This window comes from Pelobates fuscus, chromosome 6, assembly GCF_036172605.1.
Source record: "Pelobates fuscus isolate aPelFus1 chromosome 6, aPelFus1.pri, whole genome shotgun sequence".
Classification (NCBI taxonomy): Eukaryota; Metazoa; Chordata; class Amphibia; order Anura; family Pelobatidae; genus Pelobates; species Pelobates fuscus.
The window spans coordinates 120,591,456-120,613,926 of record NC_086322.1 but is presented as its reverse complement, the minus strand read 5'-3'; the positions used below and the strand labels follow the sequence as shown (position 1 = coordinate 120,613,926).

General features: G+C 41.6%; 1 protein-coding gene across 1 annotated transcript; it reads left to right on the top strand.

The window, feature by feature from the left end:
- The first annotated feature begins 2,937 nt into the window (after positions 1–2,937).
- MSMO1 (methylsterol monooxygenase 1) lies at positions 2,938–13,191 on the top strand. Its single transcript, XM_063458202.1, has 5 exons — positions 2,938–3,233; positions 8,631–8,779; positions 9,164–9,290; positions 11,164–11,318; positions 12,195–13,191. The coding sequence occupies exons 1-5, from the start codon at positions 2,985–2,987 to the stop codon at positions 12,391–12,393; spliced, it is 879 nt and encodes a 292-aa protein (XP_063314272.1). The 5' UTR covers positions 2,938–2,984; the 3' UTR covers positions 12,394–13,191.
- Positions 13,192–22,471: the final 9,280 nt, after the last annotated feature.

Sequence of the window (22,471 nt, the reverse complement as noted above, 5' to 3'; positions counted from 1 at the left end):
AGGTGACAATGATACACACAGAAGAGCTGGGGAAGGGACCTTTGACACAAAAGAGGCTGGAGAGAAATAAGAGACACACAAAGGGGGAAAGTAAGAGTCACACAAGGGGAGTGTAAGACACAAAGAGGGGCGGGGTAATATACACTAAAAGGGATAAGAGATTCAAAAGGGGGTTAAGAGATACACAGTTGAAGATGCATTTACTTGGTGAGGGGAGGGGGGGATCTTTTTCTGAGTACTCAAAAATGATTGCATCAGCCCTGCATGCACAAATCATATTACTAAACAAGCACACTCTGCATACACTATACACAGACATTACATCCAGGACACAAATACAGAGGGAAGCCCTTGTTACTAGAAAACAGTCCTTGCTTGTAAAATAATGTATGATGTAATTATTTTGTTGTGGGCTAAGGTTCAATGGGTTAAGAAGGGAGTTTTGTGGTTCCGTCAATCAGTACATTTTCAAACTGTTTAAAACCGGTTTCACATTTCCCTGCCTCTGTTGGCTGACCACATTGCTTCCTTTGAAGTTGTTCTGGTACCTACACATTATCATAGCAGTTCATAACAAGCTGAACCAGAAATGGTTTATCATTGCACGGTGTAACGTGTCTCCAGACACCATAATTACCACACTGCGCGGTAGTATAGTAGTTATGGTGTTTTGGGTTTCCCCTTAAGTGGAGTGAGAGGAGAGGAGAGGGGGTGGGGTAGGAGAAAATATTGAGAGGGGGAGAGTGAATATTTCTGTTTCTGTCTGAGTTCTTGGTTTCCTTATGACAGGGGTTGACACTCCAGATGTTTTGGACTACACTTCCCATGATCCCTTGCCAGCATTATGGGAGATGTAGTCCACGATATGTGGAGTGCCACCTGTCCTATGGCAATGGATGATGCCCACATGTTGGGTGCAGTGATGCCCGAGCTATGACAGGCAGCCCCGCCTCCTCACAATGCAGGCTGACTGTATGACAAGCCCATTGAGCAGTTACCATGGCAACCGTCATTCCCCGCTAGCTCCGCCCACCCTGCTTACTTCTCTCCGCGTGTAATGAACGTAGCACAGGCTTGTGGGCGTGGTCAGGATAAGGTAAGACGACAAAAGGCTGTGAGATTGGTTACTTGAAACAGTCTGCCTAGGCTCACTCCATGCGGCCAGCCAATGATAATAGCACTTCTCCCGTGACGTACTGACTCGCAGCCTCCACGGCCAATCAGAGACGCGAAAGCATATCACTCGGTGTTTGCGTGACGGCCGAGCCTGCTCTGTCCCAGTGCTGAAGAGGAAAAAGGTGAAGCTATAAAGACAGGTTTATATTGTATTAACCGGGAGAGGAGCTCGGAGCACAGCACGGGGACAGGTGAGAGAGCCGGGGAACACCCTGTGACAGAGAGAGTGTGAATATTATATATTACATAGCATTATATCTATATCACATTATTATATGGAGAGTGTGAATATTACATATATATATATATTGCAGATATCATTATGTGGAGAGTGTGGATATTATATCTATATCACGTTATTATATGGAGAGTGTGAATATTATATATATATATAAATATATATATATATATATATATATATATATATATATCATTATATCTATACTAAAGTCATTATATATAATTATAATATAATTAAGCAGTGTGATAGTCTGTATACATTGTATGAATATTAAAGTTCTATTTCATAGTCATTCTATCTATATTACAGTCATTGTATGGAGTCCAAGGACTCCAAAGTATTCTGTATACATTATGTGAATAATAGTTATATGGCATTGTATCTGTACTACAGTCATGAATTGGATGTAAGTGCTCCTTACTGTATATATATTGTATGTGTTACAGTTATTATATGGAGTGTAAGAGATTCTTAGTGTTCTGTTTTTTATATACTCTTTCTATATTACAGTTGTTATGTAAGGTATAGGAGCTCCTTAGTGTCCTGTTCATTATACTTTGTATCTATATTATTACTATACAGCAAGTTGTGGAGGCATGAAAAACAATTTGTAAAAATTAAGAGATGGAAAAATATTTTTTTTTGAGTTAATACAAGAGGCTGCTTAAGTGATTTTATCTAGCTTTAATGATTTAGGCTAAATTTTTGCTAGGTCCCCTTTTGAATTACATGCATAACTATATAGGAATGTAAAGACACTTTTTGAAGATTTTCTTTGCCTAGCTTCTGACTTGTAGAAAATTGGAAACTCTAGGAATCTTTTGTGGTCCTTATAGTGTTACTTAGAGTGTTACTCTAATACCCTAATTGTTCTTTACGATAAGATTGTGATGATTATTATGTTACTTCTATTCTTGAAATACTACAGCATGTTCTGATGACTTTTGCTGTCATATAAATTAACTAAGAAAAAAAAGCAAGAGAATGTTTGTGTTAATATGTATTGTTAGCTTAATAAAATAGTATACTGCGTTATTCCCGTGTATGTATATAAATATATAAATGACACCGCCCTGTGTCTCTCTCTCTCTCTCTCTATCTATCTATATATATATATATATATATATATATATAAACACAATATCTCACAAAAGTGAGTACACCCCTCACATTTTTGTAAATATTTTATTATATCTGAAGAATTGACACTCTGTTACAATGTAAAGTAGTAAGTGTATAGCCTGTATAACAGTGTAAATTTGCTGTCCCCTCAAAATAACAACACACAGCCAATAATGTCTAAACCGTTGGCAACAAAAGTGAGTGGAAATGTCCAAATTGTCAATGTTTTGTGGCCACCATTATTTTTCTGCATTGCCTTAACCCTCATGGGCTTGGAGTTCAACAGAGCTATCTCTATTTTAGTGTAAGAATAGTTCTCAAAAGGCTAATTGAATAAGTGAGATTTTATTGTAGATTTGTTAATCATATTCCCTAACTATGGACAAAACATATTGAAAATATTTTTCCTGTTTTTGCATAGGATATCCTGAAATCTGAGGACAAAATGGCAGCCAATGACAGCATTCTCAATTCAGCTTACCTGGCTGTTGAATACATAGACTCTTTTCTACCTGAAAACCCTCTTCAACTGCCTTTCAGATATGCTTGGACTTACATGCTGGACAACTACACCAAGTTTCAGATAGCTACATGGGGATCACTCATCGTTCACGAGCTCATATATTTCGTGCTCTGCCTTCCTGGCTTTATTTTTCAGTTTATACCTTTCATGCAAAGGTTCAAAATACAACAGGTTTGTCACACTCTAAACATTTTATACATAAGTTTCACAGTATCTAAATATGACACAGTATTTCTTACATTCTTATTAATATCACATTGTATAACTTGCCTGGAAATATAAACCATTATAATCTCTCTTTCCATATCGATGGGTAGTACCTTGGTATAGGCAGGTGGAAATATCTCTAGTAGTACAAAAAAAAAAAAATGGGAATGCCAAATTAAGGTTTTGTTAACATGATGCCCAGTTCTTTTGGTGTAAATAGACTGGGAATTGGCAAGGGTGACAGAAGAATGTCAACATTAACATAAGAGGAGCAGATTATCCTGAAGAAGCTTCGACCTTGCGTCGGCACCTCAGCTTCCGGATGTGAGGGCTGCAGGGTAGGGAGTAATTCTGATTCTGTTCGGCTTCACAAGGCCTCCTTTGGGGGCCTCAGCTTTCCATCAATGGCAGGTGGCCAGGCATTATTATGGCCATCAAAACACCTACTTGTTGTAATTTTCTCCAGCAGATATTGTCGCTCTCTTGAAGCGGAGTTTCAAAGGGTTATCAGGATCAGCAGCAGTTACTTCCCATGGAGCAGAGGCAGGCTTAATTCTGGAGTGGTGGATCCACGGGGTGATTTCAGCAACTTTTACTGTGTATTACTTGTTGGCGTGTAATCTTGCTTCCTATTTGGTGGAGGTCCCCTTTAAGACCTAGGACAATCGGTCGTGGTCAACTGTACATGATTTTGACAGTGGAACTGAGGCTAGTGGCTACCTCTTGCAGGCACTTATTCACAAAGGATGGGCCATTATCAGATCCCACTGATGTGGGTATCCCGTTCCTTGGGATGATTTTAGAGAGCAAGAATTGGACCACTTCTTTCTCTCCTGGTAGGCCGTGCTTCCACCCAGCCAGAGTAGGAACACACAATAACAAGAACGTAGTGAAATCCACCGGATTTCGTCATGACCGTAAAATCAACGAGTAGATCAAACATAGGTAGTGTTCCAACAGTTTGAATTCCCGGTGGCTGACCTGGTCCTTGATGGGAATTATTTTTGGCACATTCCATGTACCATCTGGCTACTGCCTGTGTTACAGTAGACAGCCCTGGTAGGTAGAAGAAACGGTTAATTGTGGCCTCCATGGATGATTTCCCTGCATGGGTGGAATCATGGAGAGCCCTGACAATATTCACAGCTAATGATGTAGGGACAACAATTCTTCCAATTGGTATCACTTGTTGTCCAGGTACTGGCCCCGCTCTGTTCCTAGCCATTTTTGATCAGCAGGGATGTAAAGAGGGGACCAGTCAGTGATGGGTAACGGGAACAACAGGGCAACAGTTGACTGAGGTACAGAGTCTTTCATTGCTACATGTTTTGCAGAATCATCAGCCAGCCTGTTTCCAATAGTCACATGGGTGTTGGCCTTCTAATGGACTCGACAATGGATAATGCTAACTTGTGCAGACGCCCAGACCGCTTCGAGTAGTGCCAAAATTTCGGATGAATGCTTGATGTCTTTTCCCCCAGAGCTGAGTATGCCCCATTCCTTGTACAGGGCCCCATGGGCATGAGTTCTAAGGAATGTATACTTTGAGTCAGTGTAGATGTTGACAAGTAGGCCCGCGGCCAGTTGCAGGGCCCTGGTCAGGGCTATTAGTTCAGCCTTTTGTGCAGAGGTACCCTTTGGAAGGGGTCTGGCTTCAATGACAGAACTGCATATCCTGCATATTTGATCCCTTTTTTAACAAAACTGCTGCTGTCAGTGAAGTATTCGGCATCTGTTTTTTTCTGGGGGTAGTCTCGGCGGTCAGTTCTACTGGAGAAGATTTCATCCATGACTTACATACAGTCATGTTGGGTCTGGTCAGGTTCTGGGAGTAAAGTGGCAGGGTTCAGTGAGTTGACAGTTTCAAGGTAGATCCTTGGGTTCTCACATAGCATGGCTTGGTACTTTGTCATTCTACTATTACTAAACCAGTGGTTGCCCTTGTAGTCAAGGAGGGTTTGGACTGCATGTGGAACACGGACATAGAGTTCTTGTTCTAGGGTCAATTTATCAGCTTCTGCAACGAGGAGGGCAGCCGCAGCCACTGCTCTCACACAAGGGGGTAGGCCTTGGGCCACTGGATCCAGTTGTTTCGACAGATAGGCAACAGGACACTGCCATGAGCCCAAGTTCTGTGTGAGGATGCCTACTGCAGACTTCCTTTTCTCCTGGACATACAGGTAAAACACTCTCTGGTGGTCTGGGAGTCCCAGTGCAGGGGATTAGACTAAGGCCTCCTTCAGAGCCCTGAAGGCCTGCTGTTGTTCTTGGTCCCTGAGGAATGGGGTCTTTGCATTGATAGCGAAATTAGGTATCCACATGCGACAGAATCCGGCGGCACCCAGGAATTCACGCACTTTCCGGCGACTGGTGGGTGTGGGGATGCGGCACATGGCTTCTTTGCATTCTGGGCCAAGATTATGGCTTCCCTCTGAGATATGGGAACCTAAGTACTTGACTGCTGTGCAGCATATTTGGGCTTTTCTTCTGGACACCTTGTATCCTGCTTCCCACAAAATCCGCAGCAGTTGGTTGGTAGCTTGTAGACACTTGTCTCTGGAGGTAGCAGCAATGAGGAGGTCATCCACATATTGCAGGAGGACACAGTGGCCTGTCTTCGATGTGAAATCCTTCAGATCTTAACTGAGTGCTTCTCAAAACAGGGTGGGGGAGCTTTTGAAACCCTGAGGGGGCCTGGTCCAAGTAGGTTGTCTCTTAATTCCGGAAGGCAAATATACGTGGACTTTCTTCTGCCACTCTCAGGCAGAAGAAAGCATACTTGAGCTTAAGAACTGTGTAGTTGAACGCCCCGCCAGGGATTAAGGCAAGCAGATTGTATGGATTAGGGACAACAGGTTGAATAGTGACAATAGCATTGTTAACTGCTCGGAGGTCCTGAACAGGCCTGTATTCGATAGTACCTGGTTTGTCTACGGGTAATAGAGGGGTATTCAAGGGTGATTGGCAGAATTTCTGGATACTGAAATAGATGAATTTTTCTAGGAATCTCTGAATTCCCATCACTGGTACTGTCTCGGGCTGGCTGGGAACACGCCTGGTTTCAATTCAGTTTGGACAGGAGTTATGTTGAGCCCATATACCTGGGGTGTCTATGATTCCTGGAGGTAGTGAGGGTTCGTCCATGAGGACCGTAACAACAAATAACATCCATTCTTCCTCTTTTGGGACAGATACAGACATGATTCTGAGGTGAGGTCAAGAGCTGTGGTACCATTGGGAAGAAATATGATCTGAGCTTGGAGTTTGGAGAGGACATCTCTCCCCAGACGTTGAATGGGATAGTTTGGCATGTATAGGAACAGGTGTTGGATGATGTGGCCTCCAAAATTGCATGTTCTCTCTTGCAGTAATGGTCTGGTGGCAGGCTTACTAGTGACAGTCTGTCCAGATGCAGGGCAATTGGTTTAGACACAATAGAGTGCTGGGCCCCAGTGTCAACCATGAAGAGGCTTTTCTTTTTACCCAATGGACTGAGTACAGGCTGTGTGGTTATAACAGATTGGGTATACCCATGGGATTTAGGAGGTGTATCTGTGGCAGGCAGGTCCTCCAGGGGAGGAGGAGCTAGGGGCAGGTCGGCCAGGATATATATGGGGGACAGCAATGCCCAATGGAGCAGGGGGACGAGGTAGGCCAGCGAGCCCCGCAGGCCTTTGATAAAGGGGGTGTCCATGTAGGTCTGGTTCAACTGGGTCATCAAATATGGGCATTAGGGCAGAGGTAGGCCTAGGGGTAGAAGTGAGTCTGGCAAGCATGAGACGACTTGCCTCTTCAGAGCACGGTTTTAACCAGTCTGGGTGTTTCTCGACTACCTGTTGCCAGGCGACAATATAAGGGAACTGATCTGGGTGGCCAGGTGAACCAGTTACTATAGTATGGATCTTTGTAATTAAATCTAAGTCCAGACTACCTTTGGGGGGGCAAACCGGGGCATTTGACGGGCCACTCCTGTTCACACAGAACAATTATAGTTGTACAGGGTACAGTTTGACACCCTAGTCTGCTCTATTACAATTTTTAAAGATACTGATCATATAATCCAGAGGCCTGGGTGATTAAGACCCCCCTCCTCCCATAATGAAGGACAGAGATACCAACAGATACACGATACAAGCAGCTTCTTCTTATCAGTGACTTGGCGCGGTCGCCCGGCCAAGAAATGCACCTCACCCGCTTCGTCACTAATAGACGTCTCAAACAGAAACAAACAAGCACTCCAACACGACACCAACCCACCACAACTAGAATGTACAGCTAGAGGAGAGTGATCAGTTCTTCCTTCTCTCGAGAGGGAGAGGTCAGACTATGAAAAGACCCTGTAGTCTTACCTATAATACGTCAATGGGCATCCCAGAACGGGGACCAGGAGTCAAGTAATTCTCCTATACAAACAAGTCTAGTGACGCCAGAGAAACAACAAGAATCCAGGGAGCACGTCCCGAGACGAAGCCCATGAGTCAAGGGTGTGAAATAAATCACAGTCTCAGACTGTTATTATGTTTCCCTGCCAATGTACCAGAAATGTTGCAGGAATGCGAGGCCAGGAAATACAAGAAACTGGACACAGGTTTTCTTAGGAAGCAATCAACCATTTATTTTGTAACCGGCTACTGTTTCAGCCAGGCTCATGTCTGCAAAGAGCTGAACCCTGAATCACAAGTTAACAACACATATATCATAGATGATGCAGTTTATACGTAAGCGAGATATGCAAGGGTTACTGCGGCAATTAATAACCAATAACAAGCGTTTAATTATTACTTTATTCGTTTCCTACTTTACTGCGTATGAACATTCTTAGCATTCCCGTACATGGGTCCTGGCCCTTATCATGTACAGCTCTTGCCCCATATATGGTCATATGGCTCTAAGGCGTTTCTGAGATCGTCTACCACACATATACTTTACTACAGTAAAGCTACTAGGTGTTGTAGAGAGATGGTAATATTCTCTACATTAACAGTTCGACATGTTTACTCCCTCCTATTATCCCTACAGGTTTCAGGATTAAGCATATCTGTAAACTGTGCTTGATTATTAGCATTTATTTATGTAGCTCCAACAGTCTATAGTGAACTTAATACTTATTTTACTACTTAATGGTTATTTCAAACTAACAGGGTTACTTACTAAAGTGAGAATTGCTAAAATACCAAATTGAAAACAGAATTGACTTAGAGAAATTGTCTAAGTTAGGTATATTGGCTTAAATGATGAAATTCTCTTTGAATTATATAGTTATAAACAACATATTTACACATTTTTAAAACTACATATAGAATATATAATATGCTTTTCATATTTTACCCCGCTATAAAAACATTATTTCTCTAATTGCAGGATAAACCCGAGACATGGGAGAGTCAGTGGAGGTGCTTCAAGGTGCTTCTTTTCAACCATTTTTGCATCCAGCTTCCTCTGATATGTGGAACATACTATTTTACAGAATTCTTCAATATTCCCTATGACTGGGACACCATGCCTCGGTGGTAAGTAGTGAAATATTTTGTTTTCAAATCTCTACCAATACCAAATATGTATATTTTTTTACAGTTTAGGTATGATTTACAGCTAATCCTTAAAGAGAATACATAAAGTCCAAAGTGCTCTCAATTTATCAGGAGAGATTATTAGTCGGATGTGTCTTTAACCCCACAAAGACCAATAAATGTATTTTTTTCCATCTTGGCAGTCCATTCCCTGGAGACTTTATACAGTTTGTTTATACAGAATGTCCTGCTTAGTTAGTACTGATGACGCTATACATCCTTCTTTTGACATGTGGGGCATTCCATTTTTGAATAGGACATTTCAGACCGTATTGTTATGACTGTGGTTATTACTTTTTAACTGTCTCAATCCTCTTTGTTTAGGTACATGCTCGGTGCGCAATGCTTTGGTTGTGCTGTTATTGAAGATACGTGGCACTATTTCCTTCATCGAATCTTGCACCACAAGAGGATCTACAAATACATCCACAAAGTACACCACGAGTTCACGGTACATAAAAACACGTGTGATTACTGCAAACAGCAGATAGCAGCAATAGTGTTAGCCACCATCCTGGATGTTCGTTATGTGTCCTCATTTTCTGACTAAAATCTCTTTTCTATTGTTGGAGTACTACTAGATATGTGCTTTCCTGTAGTAATATCCCAATTACATTATATTACCATTGTAATTTCATCTCAATGGAAACATCTTTCTTTAATGGTTTAGATATTTTATGAAAGTTCTCTCTGCCCCTTGAGGCTTTCTCACTGAAGCCTCGGACATCGCTGGAAACCAGACGGCTGAGTGTATAGTCAAAGTTTTTACAACTCTGGGGTTAAACCAATCATAAACTGCTTAACCCCTTAAAGTAAGATGGCACTATAAGAGCATCATTGGGATGAAGTTGCTATGGTGCCCAAAGTGCTCCATTAAGCTTCCTTTTAAATCTTTATAAATAAAATTTATTTTTATCAAAATGGTACAGTATATGATTATTCTGCATGCACTTTTCTTTAAAGGGTTATTCCAAGCACATTGATGACTTCACTGAATTGAAGTAGTCATGGTGTCTAGATTCTGTTTGTGCAGCGTTTTGTTACGAAACAACTCGTCATTAGCCGGCTTGGAACAAGAATTCCTGATGGCTAATATGAATCCTGTGCTATTTTGGCATCTGACACCAGCACACACAGAATGCTGGCGCCAGACAGCAAATGGCGGCACTCCTCCTTAATGCTATCCATGTCCCATGACCTTCCCCCAGTCTGACCACCCACCCTCTCCAGTGAGGTGGAGTGATGTCAGCAGAACATCAGTGCTGGAGCACAAGTTTGTTTTCAAGTTTTATCTTTCTTCTTTTTGGGTGGAGGGACAGCAGTGTTAGAGTAGGGTTACTCTAACTGAAACTAGTCTTTTATGAAAAAACTGGTTTTTTTTTTGTTTGTTTTTTAATAACTCATTAAAAGGTTAATTAGTTTTAGCAATGCATTGTGAGAATTAAATACTAAAATAGTGAAGATGAAGAAATACCCAGTTCAGCTCTATTTTCAACCTGGTTATTTTAGGCATAATGTTGACAAATCTCATTTGATCAATTCACATTAAATTTGTTTGATGAATTTACCATTTGAATAGATTTACATGCACAAGCTTATTCACAAATCCAGGATTGTTTTGGAGAGTTAACCAAGACAGATACACATTTTCAAACAAAGAAAATTGCAAAACCTGGCTGTTTGTTAAAATGATCAGCTCCTGACAATTTAAATTTTGTGAATAATCTTCTGTAGAGGAAATTACATTTAAGGTTTGTTTACACAAGCGTACGTTGTGGTGAATTTAATAAGCAGTTTTGGGAAAAACAGTTATGTTGGTAAGAAAAATGGCTGGATAAGATGATGCACACACAACGAAGAATGTTATAAAAGAGGTGGGAAAGGAAGACTAGGAGATTGAGTCAGATGGGGCTTTAGTGACTAAGATAAACATACACAGATGAGCGCTACAGAGAAAGAATAGGGTAGCAATAATGTGGAACCAGAGGTAAGAATGTACATCTGCATTTCACTTCAAAGCAGCTAACAGTGGAAGGTGAGTTTCTATAAAAAGAAAGTGCTTTAACTGAATATATATCTAAGGAATAATTAAGGAGTTTTATCAAAGTGATCTGTTCTCTAAAGTGGTCTAACTTTCTAAAAGTGGGACAGTCCACATGGAAATCAGTGGAACCATTAGTGACTCCTGCCATTTTACAGTTTTACACCACTTTTTAGAATGGAGTATTTTAATGAATCTCCTCACTTGTTCTGAGTGTAAAGTATAAGTACCAGTAACACCTGAAACAAGTTAAGTCTTAATGTATTTTCTGTGTTTCTTTCAGTCTCCTTTTGGAATGCAAGCAGAGTATGCACATCCCCTGGAAACACTGATACTTGGTACAGGGTTCTTTATTGGGATCATGGTCTTCTGCAATCACGTCATTCTGCTGTGGGCATGGGTGATGTTCAGATTGATGGAAACAATAGATGTTCACAGGTGAGGTTCCAAGAGCCAGCACAATTCAAACACAGCCTTGGCCAATCAGCATCTCCTCATAGAGATGAATTGAATCAATGAATCTCTATGAGGAAAGTTCAGTGTCTGCATGCAGAGGGAGGAGATACTGAATGTTTGGATGCATTTTAGGCAGCCATGACCCAGGAAGGATCTCTAACTGCTATGTGAGGAGTGGCCAGTGAAGTTATCACTAGGCTGTAATGTAAACACTGCATTTTCTCTGAAATGACAGTGTTTACAGCAAAAAGCCTGAAGGTAATGATTCTACTAACTAGAACAAATTCAATAAACTGTAGTTGTTCTGGTGACTATAGTGTCCCTTTAAGGTCAAAATACCTGAACTGCAAAAATGACCAACGTCAACTATGCTTCCAATTCAGCTACGTTGGTCTCAAATTTAAAATCCGCTTTGAATTAACTTTACATTTTCACTTTAACCCCTTAAGGACACATGACGTGTGTGACACGTCATGATTCCCTTTTATTCCAGAAGTTTGGTCCTTAAGGGGTTAATGAATAACCATGTATTATTTTTATATCTGCTAAGTAGTCATGATCTGTATGCTCCGTAGATGAAGAGATAACTTTTGTAACACTTAATTTGATTGCATTTGCAAATATAGGCAGAATGCATCATCTTTTTCTAGGGTGCGATGTAGCACTGTTCGCTATTTATAAAAAAAAAAAAAAATAGAAAATCAGATCAATGGCTTCAGAATTTTTGGAAATCATAAATTCTTCATAAGTGCTAATGTGTTCTTATAAACATATGCTGTAGGTAGGTGCTTTGAAAAGAAGTAACCATATATGCTTTATTTTAATATTAAATATATATTTTGTGTGTTCTTTTTGTAGTGGATATGACATCCCTCTGAATCCCCTACACCTGGTTCCCTTCTACGCAGGAGTACGCTTTCATGATTTTCATCACATGAACTTTGTTGGTAACTACGCCTCAACTTTTACATGGTGGGACAAGCTCTTCAACACAGATTCCCAGTACAATGCCTACCATAACAAACTCAAATCACAAGAAAGAAAGAAAACAAAATAAATGTAATTTCACAGATAGAAACCTAAATTTTCCAACATACGGATTGCAAAGTATTTTTAACAAATCCTGAACGCTATAACAAATGGAGGCAAAGTTCTTTTTGTAAAAACAAAAGACTTGTATAGCTTGCCTGTGGATAGAAATCCCCCATAACTGTGGAAATCCATCACAAATCCTTATTGCCTCATTACCTTAATAAGAACTCTGTTTAAAGAGAACTGTTAATGAAACAATTGCTGCTTTACAATAACAATATGGCACCCAGGTGGATCAAAGGAGGCAAACATCAAGAAAACTTCGTCTATGTGATGAAGAACATGTTTCATGCATTCCCAAATGTTTGGTTGTTTTATTTTTTTACATAGTACATATTTTAATTATTTAATAGTTTTGATTGAAATGTATTGTGCCTCCAAATTTAATTACAAATATGTTAGGTGTGGCAATCAAGACATGTAACTGCAGTATCCCACATTAGGTTTGATCTTCTTTTTTCGCACTTTAAAATTAAACAAAACAGTTTATCATTTAAACAAATCGGTGCTTTCAGGGGGGTAAGAACGGCAGAGACGAAAAAATATTTTTAGGAATCCAGATTTGTGAGTGAAATTTGGAAGGGGTTTACCCTGTTGGTTAGTATCTTCTACAAAACTAAAATTGGTGACTTAACATGTTTTTGTTTGATGCAATGTATTGGCCATCATTTATGTTAGGACATTGCAAAGCACCATTGTTTATATTTGTTTTTATTTCTTTTTTTCCAGTTTTAAATGTTCAAATAAATGTAATTTTAACAAATTCCTTTTTTTCTGGATCTCATTTGCATTTATCCTGTTTTAGCTGAAGTAGTCTTCACTTACTTTGTTTTGGTGGTGTGTATTTATTTGGCAAACCAGTACATTTAGATACCATAGATGTGAGTGTGAGATGTCTTTTAAAAGCCACAAAGAGTTTGTTAAAGAGCTCCCCCAGTTGCAGGTAAGAGCTCCCCCAGATCCTCTGCGCTCTCCCTCTTGCACCTGCCAGCTACCCAGTAAACTGTCTGTGGGCCAGGGAGGGAGATCTTGGATCTCCCCACCGGCCCATGTAGGCATTTGTTTGTTCACTTTATGCCTGTGTGCAATGACTTCCAGCTTTTTTTATATATATATATATAAAGCTGGATATATAGATATAGATAGAAAAAATACCGGCACTCCTAGGCTTTCCAAGAAAGTATTCTTTATTCCAGAGGATAAGATCAACGTTTCAGCTCCATTACAGAGCTTTCATCATACACATACACAGGTCCAGGCCCCTGCTATCTTCTCCAATGAAGAGTGGAACGGGGAGCCTAATCTAATACTTCCAGCAGGAGCTCCTCCTCTCCTCTTGCGAGCTGTGAGAGAGTAGCTACGGGTTACTATGGCCATACACCGACCGGCATGTATTGCAGCTCATGAGAGAAAAACCTGGTGCTGGAAGTGGAAGATTACATACCCGGGTCCCCTCTTCATAAGAGAAGCATGCTGTGCCACCAGACCACCAGGGAATCTAATGCACCCCTTCCCGGACCACAGGTAAGAGGCAGGAAGGGGGGAATAAACAATTATACATATAAAAAAAAAACTCCTCACAGCCCCTATCCAACCCCACAAGCATGCACTACATAAACACAGACAATGCATCCACTCAGTGCCAGCGCTACCATAAGGTGGCACAGGTGATAGCACTGAGCAGCTTCCTGTCAGTGCTGGTAGAGGAAACAGATGTTCCTCTACAAAGGTCCACTTGGCCCTGCTACATAAAAAGAGGTAAGCAAGGGGGAAAGAGAGAGAAGGGAAGAGGGCCCTGAAGAAGTAAGAGACACATAAGCGGCTAGAGGTAAGTAAGACAGACACAAAGAGGCTAGGGGAAAGTAGGACACAAAAAGGGAAAGTAAGAGATACAAAAGAGAATGGGGAAAGTGTTCAATGACACTGAGGGGCTGGAGAAGGGAACAATGACACACACTGAGGGACTGGGGAAGTAGACAATGACATACACAGAAGAGCTGGGTAAGGGAACGTTGACATGAAACGGGGTGGAGGGTAATAAGAGACACACAAAGAGGCTGGGAGAAAGTAACACACACAAAAGGGGGAAGTAAAAGTCATACAAGGGGAGTTTAAGACACAAAGGGGAAAAATTGGGGTAAGATACACTAAATGGTATGTGATACACAAAGGGGGTGGGGGCAAGATACACTAGAAGGTGTAAGACATTCAAAAGATGGGATAAGAAACACTAAAGTTGTAAGAAATTCAAAAGAGGGGGGTTAAGAGACACACAGGTGAAGATGCATTTCTTTGCTTGCACTAGCCCTGCATCCACAGTTTATATTTGCATCCACTAGACTAACACACACTCTGCATACACTATACACACACTGCATCCACTACACAAATGCAGACACTGCATCCAGTACACTAATACACACTGCCTCTACTACACACACTGAATCCACTATAGACACACAATACAGTCACTACACACGCTCCATCCTCTACCAGACACTGCTTTCACTACACACACTGCATAATATAATGGATGTGGGTGTGGTTTGAGTGTGTGGGGAGGGGGGCAACATTTCTTCCTTGGACTCAGGCAGCAAAATGTCTTGGGCAGACCCTGGTCTAGGTTCACTAATTATGGGTACAACTGATTTAATCCTGCTCACATCAAATTGTAGCAGCTGGAGTTTAAATACCCTATATACCGAGCTCAGTTTGAGTGCGTCATACAGGTAATCTGACAGTGTGGGGCCACTAATTCTGGTCCCAGCTGACAGAGGGAAGCCCGTGTTACTAGAAAACTGTCCTTGCTTGTAAAATAATGTATGATGTAATTATTTTGTCATGGGTTAAGGCAGGACTGTATGTAACGCTAGGCTAACAAGGAATTTGCCTTGGGAGGCACTTTCCAGGGGGCAACAAAAACCGCCGCCCCCAAATGCCCAGGCTAATGCCTTGTTAGCCTCGTTTTATCCACCGTTCGCCCCCTCCCTCCCTCACTCCGGGGCAGGCAGCCATTTTGTGTTCCGGGCTGGTGGCGAAGGAGCACTTTCCCCTGAGCTCTTCCTGCTCAGCAACCTCACACGACCTGCAGTGATGCCGGGAGCCAGAATATGACGACAGTCTGGCTCCTGGCATCACTTAGCGGCGCGCGAGGGAGCTGAGAAACTCCCTTGCTGCCTACTTTGGCTGCCTACCCGCACACCCAGCAGCCCCACTGGACCTCAGGTAAATAATCCACCCAACTCTCCCAAAAGTAGGGAGCCTAGGTGGATTTAAATGTAAAAAAATAATAATAATTGTGAGTGTTGGGGGGAAAATGTGTGCGTGTGTGTGTGTTTGTCAGTGAATGTGTGTGTGTGTGAGTGTGTGTCTGTCAGTGATTTTGTGTCTGTCTGTCTGTCAGTGAATGTGTGTATATCTGTCAGTGTGTCTGTGAGTGTCTGTCAGTAAATGTGTATGTCTGTCAGTGAGTGTGTGTGCCGTTCAGTTAATGTGAGTGTATATGTCAGTGAATGTGTGTGTCTTAGTGACTGTGCGTGCCTGTCAGTGATTGTGTGTGTCTGCCAGTGCGTGTCTGAATGATTGCATGTGTCTGTCAGACTGTGTCAAATCAGTGTGTGTGTGTGTGTGTGTGTATGTCAGTGTGTGTCTGTCAGTCAAAAAGTGTTTTAGTTAACAGGAAGAGGTGAGGCCTTGGCAGGAAGGGGTGAGCAAATTTAAATGAGGGGGTGCCCGAGTTCCGTCATGCCTAAGGCAGCACCAATCCAAAATACACCACTGGGTTAAGGGTTAATGGGTTTATCAGAGTCGGTACAAATGTTCAACCCCTTAACGCCATTACGGCATTCTATGCCGTCCTGCATTTAAAGGGCTTTAAAGCGGTTGTGGCAGCATAGAACGCCGTGACGGCTTGCAGCCCCTGGAGGTACTGTGTACTTACCTCCGCCGCGATCCTCTTCTGGAGGGCTGCCTGACAGCCCATGCAGCCCTCGCCCGGCAAATGAGGCCCCCGGGGGCCATGTGATCGCTCTCAAAGAGCGATCACGTGGCCCCCTATAGCTGGCTGTGGATCTGCCAGCAGGGGGACTGTCTAAAATGTCAGACAGTCCCCCTGCTGGTAGGAGGAGTAAAAAAAAAATATTAGACATGTTATAAAATAAATGAAAAGTATTTTTATATATATAATATATGTATATATATTATATGTATAATATATATACATATTATATATATATATATGTAACGTCATACATAGTGTATTTTAATATTAATATAAGTATTTATATATTAATGTAAAAATACACTTAGAATGACGTTACATATATATAATATATATATATATATAATCGATATATACACATATATATATATATATATATATATATATATACGTATAATTACAATAATAAATAAATAAAATATTGAAACAAAATGTTATATAAATTATATATTCATATGTAATTTCATTCTAACTGTATTTTGTTATTAATATATATATATATATATATATATATATATATGTATATATATATATATATATATTTGTGTAAGGGGCAAATAGCCGTATATGGAGTAAGGATCAAGCATAAGCGTAGGATAGTATAAAGGGAGCAAGTCGGTTGTGGTGTGCCAAGACCGACGATACGGTAGGCCTGTAAATAAAGAGGGCCCACCAAGGAGTAAGAAAGTAAAGTAAATGGAAATAAAAGAGAAAGTGTTGAAATGAGGAGTGGGTGGGAGGGTCATTCTGATGCTGACCTCAAGCGATATGAGTCAGGTAAGGGGTGTCCCTTATATAGGGGAGTGAATTAATTTAAGCCCCTCCCACAAATACAGGCCAAACGGCCTTAATACTTGTGTAAGGGGCAAAAAGCCGTATATGGAGTAAGGATCAAGCATAAGCGTAGGATAGTATAAAGGGAGCAAGTCGGTTGTGGTGTGCCGAGACCGACGATACGTAAATAAAGAGGGCAAAAATGAATAATCAAATATTTAATACAGTCAACAAATATATACAAATTAACCAGACATTTCCTTAAATGCATTACAGTATTTACTTCCTGGAAGAATTTTGAAGATAGGAATCTAGGACCGAAAGTGGACACCATTTGTTGTGGGTAGGGTAGTATGTTATCTCTACTGTTGGTCCGTGTTGACTCATTTCGGAATGTGGTAGAGCCAATAGGTAATGATATATGTGTTTATGTACGTGGGATCGTTGAAGACAATGATCTGTCTGAGTGGTGGTGATGGCAGTGGATTCTCTGGCCTGAGAAAGACATTAAAGGCAATGTGCATGGCTGGTAATGGCCGACTTGGTAGTATAATTGAATGGTTGTAGATCTAATAGGTCCGATAAGGATGAAAAGTTGGATGGCTATTGGTAATCTCTGAGAGTATCGTGGGGGAATGGATTCCTGAAAACCTCTGAGTATATTCTTGTCTGGTATGATAGCATGAAGTTATGGTAGTTTTGGCTTGTTGTTGAAGGTTGTTGAATGCCTGTAAAATATATAATCAATGGTGTGTGAGATAGTTTAAGGTGGCAAAAAGAAGCAAAACCTAGGAGAAATGTTATGACACAGGTTGAGCTATGTTGTGTTCCAATGAGATTCTTTAAGCTAGGTAAAAAGCTGTGTTATGTGTTCTACAAGTATGGGATGAAAGTGCTAGATGGGATAGTGCATGCTATGCTGCATGAGTATGTCTAATCCATGATTTTGTCTCTGGAACAAAAGAGTGGCCATGACTGTACGGGCGGCTGTAGGAAGCGTATGATGAACATGCCTGGAATATAAATGAGACAATTGTCGGCAGGGATGTATACCCCTGTCTGGTACATGAAAGTGAAATGTGATAAGTGGCCAACCAAGTGAGTTCCCCAGAATTATCATGACCTTATGGATGAGTAGTGGCGTTTGTTGATGATATGACATGTGCGTAGTTGTCTGAGTAACAACGTATTGATGACCCCATACCACAGCAGCTGCTACAATGGGGTAGATCCCCCAAAGGGGCTGAGGTGGTGGAAAAATTTCCAAACCTGGATGCCATGGCCAACAGCTCCAGCAATCGTTCCCGGTAGATCGCTGCCAAACCCATGGTAGACGCCGCGTCTGACCATCTGGTTGGAAAAGTGTCAGACAATCCTGGAAGGAACATGCTTTTACCATGCCAAGTGGTTAAGAAATCCCCCCCCCCCCCCCCCCATGTGCAGGTCTGCTGTTGCTGGGGTGTCTAGGAATATCCTCTGATTGTCATGTTGGAAGTGTGGAAAAAAGGGGAAAGTACTCTGGATGTGAAAGCGTGGTCTTGTGGTATGATTGGCATGGCAAAATTAAGGAACCTGGTAGGGATTGTAGTTCCTTGCAGTTGTAAGTACTAAGCAGGAGGTGTTATTGATGTAGTTGAGAATGTTCCCTATTTGTCTTGTGGTAACTTGCGTGTATGGATGCCGACTCAAGTCGTATGCCCAGTAATGTGATGATAGTGTCTGGGCCTTCTGTTTCTTATGGGGTACTGGGATGCCCAAGTGGTCAACCAGACTAAGCTGCCGTGAGGCTTCTAGTGAAAAATATGTTATCTTTGATCAACAAGAAGTCTTCTAGATAGTGTATGACTGTAAGGCCTCTGGATGTTATCATAACCAGCACAGAGTATCTGCGAATATCGATAGTAGGCTAATCTGTAGCTTGAAAGTTGAGCAGGGAAAGGATTGCCTAATTTATGCCATGTAAGTGCCAGTGTGTAGGGTAGATGGTAGCCGTTTACTGCGTTGATGATATTGGTCTTACTTAACCAAGCTTCAACCCATGCTTGAGTGATAGCTATAAAGGTAGATCAATGGTGTTGTATAGTAAGAAAACTCCTCGGAGGGTATGAGGGAGTTGAGACTTGGGGTAGCGGAGGTGTGTGGTGCCAATAAGTCTATGGTTAGTCTTTGTTTAAGGGAAGATTCCTTGTGACAATACCAATGTGTTTGTGTTTGGTGCCATGCTGTAAATGGTGGAGATTGGAAGACCCCTCTGCAAATCTCGGCTATGAGTGTGTTTACAGCCAATGGTTTTGTTGTGCTGACTGTAAGTGAGGGCATGCTATATTCCTTGAAGGTGTGTTTATGATACCTGTATGGGAGCCCTTTGAAGCTCCAGAGCTTTAGTAAATCTACTACAAGTCTGGAAGGGTGATGAGTCAGTAGTGTTGAAAATGCATTAGTGTGTAACAGACGTTATTTGTAAGTTGTATTGGGACACATGGTTTGTCATGTGCCCTGAACCATTTGAACATATATGCAACAGTCTATATGCAATGCAACTACTCATATCAATGGTCTCTGGTAGTTCAGAGGTGCTGGTACCTGGAGCCTGAGAGTGCTCGTCCATTTGTTTGGGACAAACTCCCTTCTGTATGGGTACCTTCACAAATAAACATCTCTACATATTCCAAATGCCAACCCAACCAAGGGATGTCAGTTCCCCATTTACCTGGAATCCCTGGATCTGACCATCACAGATACATCATCATACATATATATGCCTTGCTTCCCCAACGTGCTGGGATCATACGTGCAGGGTTAACGTCTTGTGTGTCATAAGAATTGATTGTACCAGGTAACCGAGTTTCGGTTGGTGCTGGTTGTAGAGTAGCGTGAGGCCCAGCCTTGTGAGGGCTGTGGTGACCAACTCGAGATTGCCAGTCTATCATAATTTTTTTTTTTTTTGGCTCATGAGTTTATGAGTGAGGCTAGCATAGCCTGGGTGTCACCTGAGTTGATGTAGCTTGGCCTTCCCCTGCCTCTGTGTTGTCCGTTGATGTATGGAGGAGTTTGAATAACTCTGCTTTCCTTGCTGTAGCAGGGTAGGGGATTTGTCACCTCCTTAGGTCGGTGGTAATGTGTGGGATCGTCCAGGATCTGATTGCTGCTGGACTAGCAACATCTCCTCTGCTTGAAGGGGTATCAATTCTAGCCGGGGTGCTAGGAAGAGGTGATTCTTCACCATCTTTTGGAGAAATACTTAAATAACAATAAAGATTGCAATTATTATTTGTACCCAGGGTTCTTGTACTGGCTTGCTAGCTAAGCCGTAAGGCGAAACGATTAGGCTTGGTGTTTTTTTTGTTTTTGTTTTTGTTTTTTGTGACTGGTGAGGCCCTGCTAGTTGCCAAGTGGCTTGAGAGGCTCTATCTATGCTTGGCGCGAGGGGATTTTGTGTTGCCACTGAATGTTGTGGCAGGATGTTGGCCTCTCTGTGACAGTAACCAGAAAATAGGAAGGGGAGTGACAGGTGAGGCCCTCTCTATGATACAATGCGAGGCGGCTAGCTCATGAGTGGCCCGAGGGGTGTATGCCTCCGAGTGTGAGGCGGGATGTTGGCCTCGCGGGACCACTAACCGAAGCATAATGCGGAGAAAAAAGGGGGTAATACCTATTGGGCCCTAGAACCCTAATTGCCAGTACACTATTACTATTCCAGTGAAGGTAAGAGATGAATCACTACGTGAGCAGGTGTATGTACCTGGTAGTATGGTATTGAACCTGACAATCCGTATAGGTTTTTAGTAGTAACTGTAACCTGAATGGATAAAACCGTATGGCATAAGGAAATGTGGCATAGACCAAGCTTATCTTAATACGTACAGTATATGTGAAAAGTAAAGTGCCGTGATGTGTAAATATTAAACATCGTAGCCATACTGGTTAAATATGTATCAATCTTAACCCATTAAGTGCCGTAAGTACAAGTGAAAATGTGGTCTGTCCCCACCTTGTAAGTTGTATGTCCCCTTGCTAGGGGAAAGTCTGTTGTGTGAGCAGCGTGCTGTGAAAAATGTAGGTGAACTATATTACCAGTTACGTATATACAGATGCGTCTGCTACTGTGTAATAATATATGTATTTATACCAGATGTTGATATAGTGCTTGCTATGTGAATTGTTGTATGTCTTATTGAATGGTAGGGGTCAGTGAACATGGTGTTGCAAAATGCAAGTGCACTGGAGATCTGCCGAGTGCCCTATAGGTGGCAGTGTAGTTGGATACTGATTGGTACGTGAAATGTTGTTTGTTTGTTGACCTATAGGTGTCAGTGTTTTGGTGTTTGTAAAACCCCATGAAAATTGTCAACGTACTTGACAGACCTGTAGGTGGCAGTGTTGATAGAACCACTGTTGGTCTTGATGTGAAATGTAAATTATTGTGAATTAAACATGAAGTTGAGTCCGTGCTGGAGTTTAATTTCTGGTTATGTTTAAAACAATCTTATGTGTAATTTATATTGGCTGGTAAATTGTATATGACATGTGAAGACAGTTTTGCTGTTGACCAGTAGGGGTCAGAAATGCTGATTGTATGTTAAAATACCCTTTAACCCCTTGAGGACCAAACTTCTGGAATAAAAGGGGATCATATGTCCTTAAGGGGTTAATCCTACCGTTTGACAGATAGGAGTCAGTATAAAAGCGAAAATGCTGTAGTTAGTTTGTTTGCTTATAAAGTGAAATAAAGTCTGAGAAGCCTGTAGTATACCGATTGACTGGCAGGGGTCCGCATGTAGGCGAAAATGCTGTGGTTAGTTGGTTTGTACATGAAATGCAATAATGTCTGAGAAGCCTGTAGTACACTGAATGACTGGTAGGGGTCAGTGTGTAGGTGAAAATGCAGTGGTTTATTGTTTTGTACATGAAAAGCAAAACGTCCTAGAAGCCTGTAGTACACCGAATGACTGATAGGGGTCAGTGTGTAGGTAAAAAATGCAGTGGTTTGTTAGTTTGTACATGAAATGCAATAATGTCTGAGAAGCCTGTAGTACACCGAATGACTGATAGGGGTCAGTGTGTAGGTGAAAAATGCAGTGGTTTGTTGGTTTGTACATGAAATGCAATAATGTCTGAGAAGCCTGTAGTACACCGAATAACCGGTAGGGGTCAGTGTGTAGGCGCAAATGCAGTGGTTCGTTGATTTGTACATGAAATGCAATAATATCTTAGAAGCCTGTAGTACACGAAAAGACCAGAAGGGGTCAGTGTGTAGGCGAAAATGCAG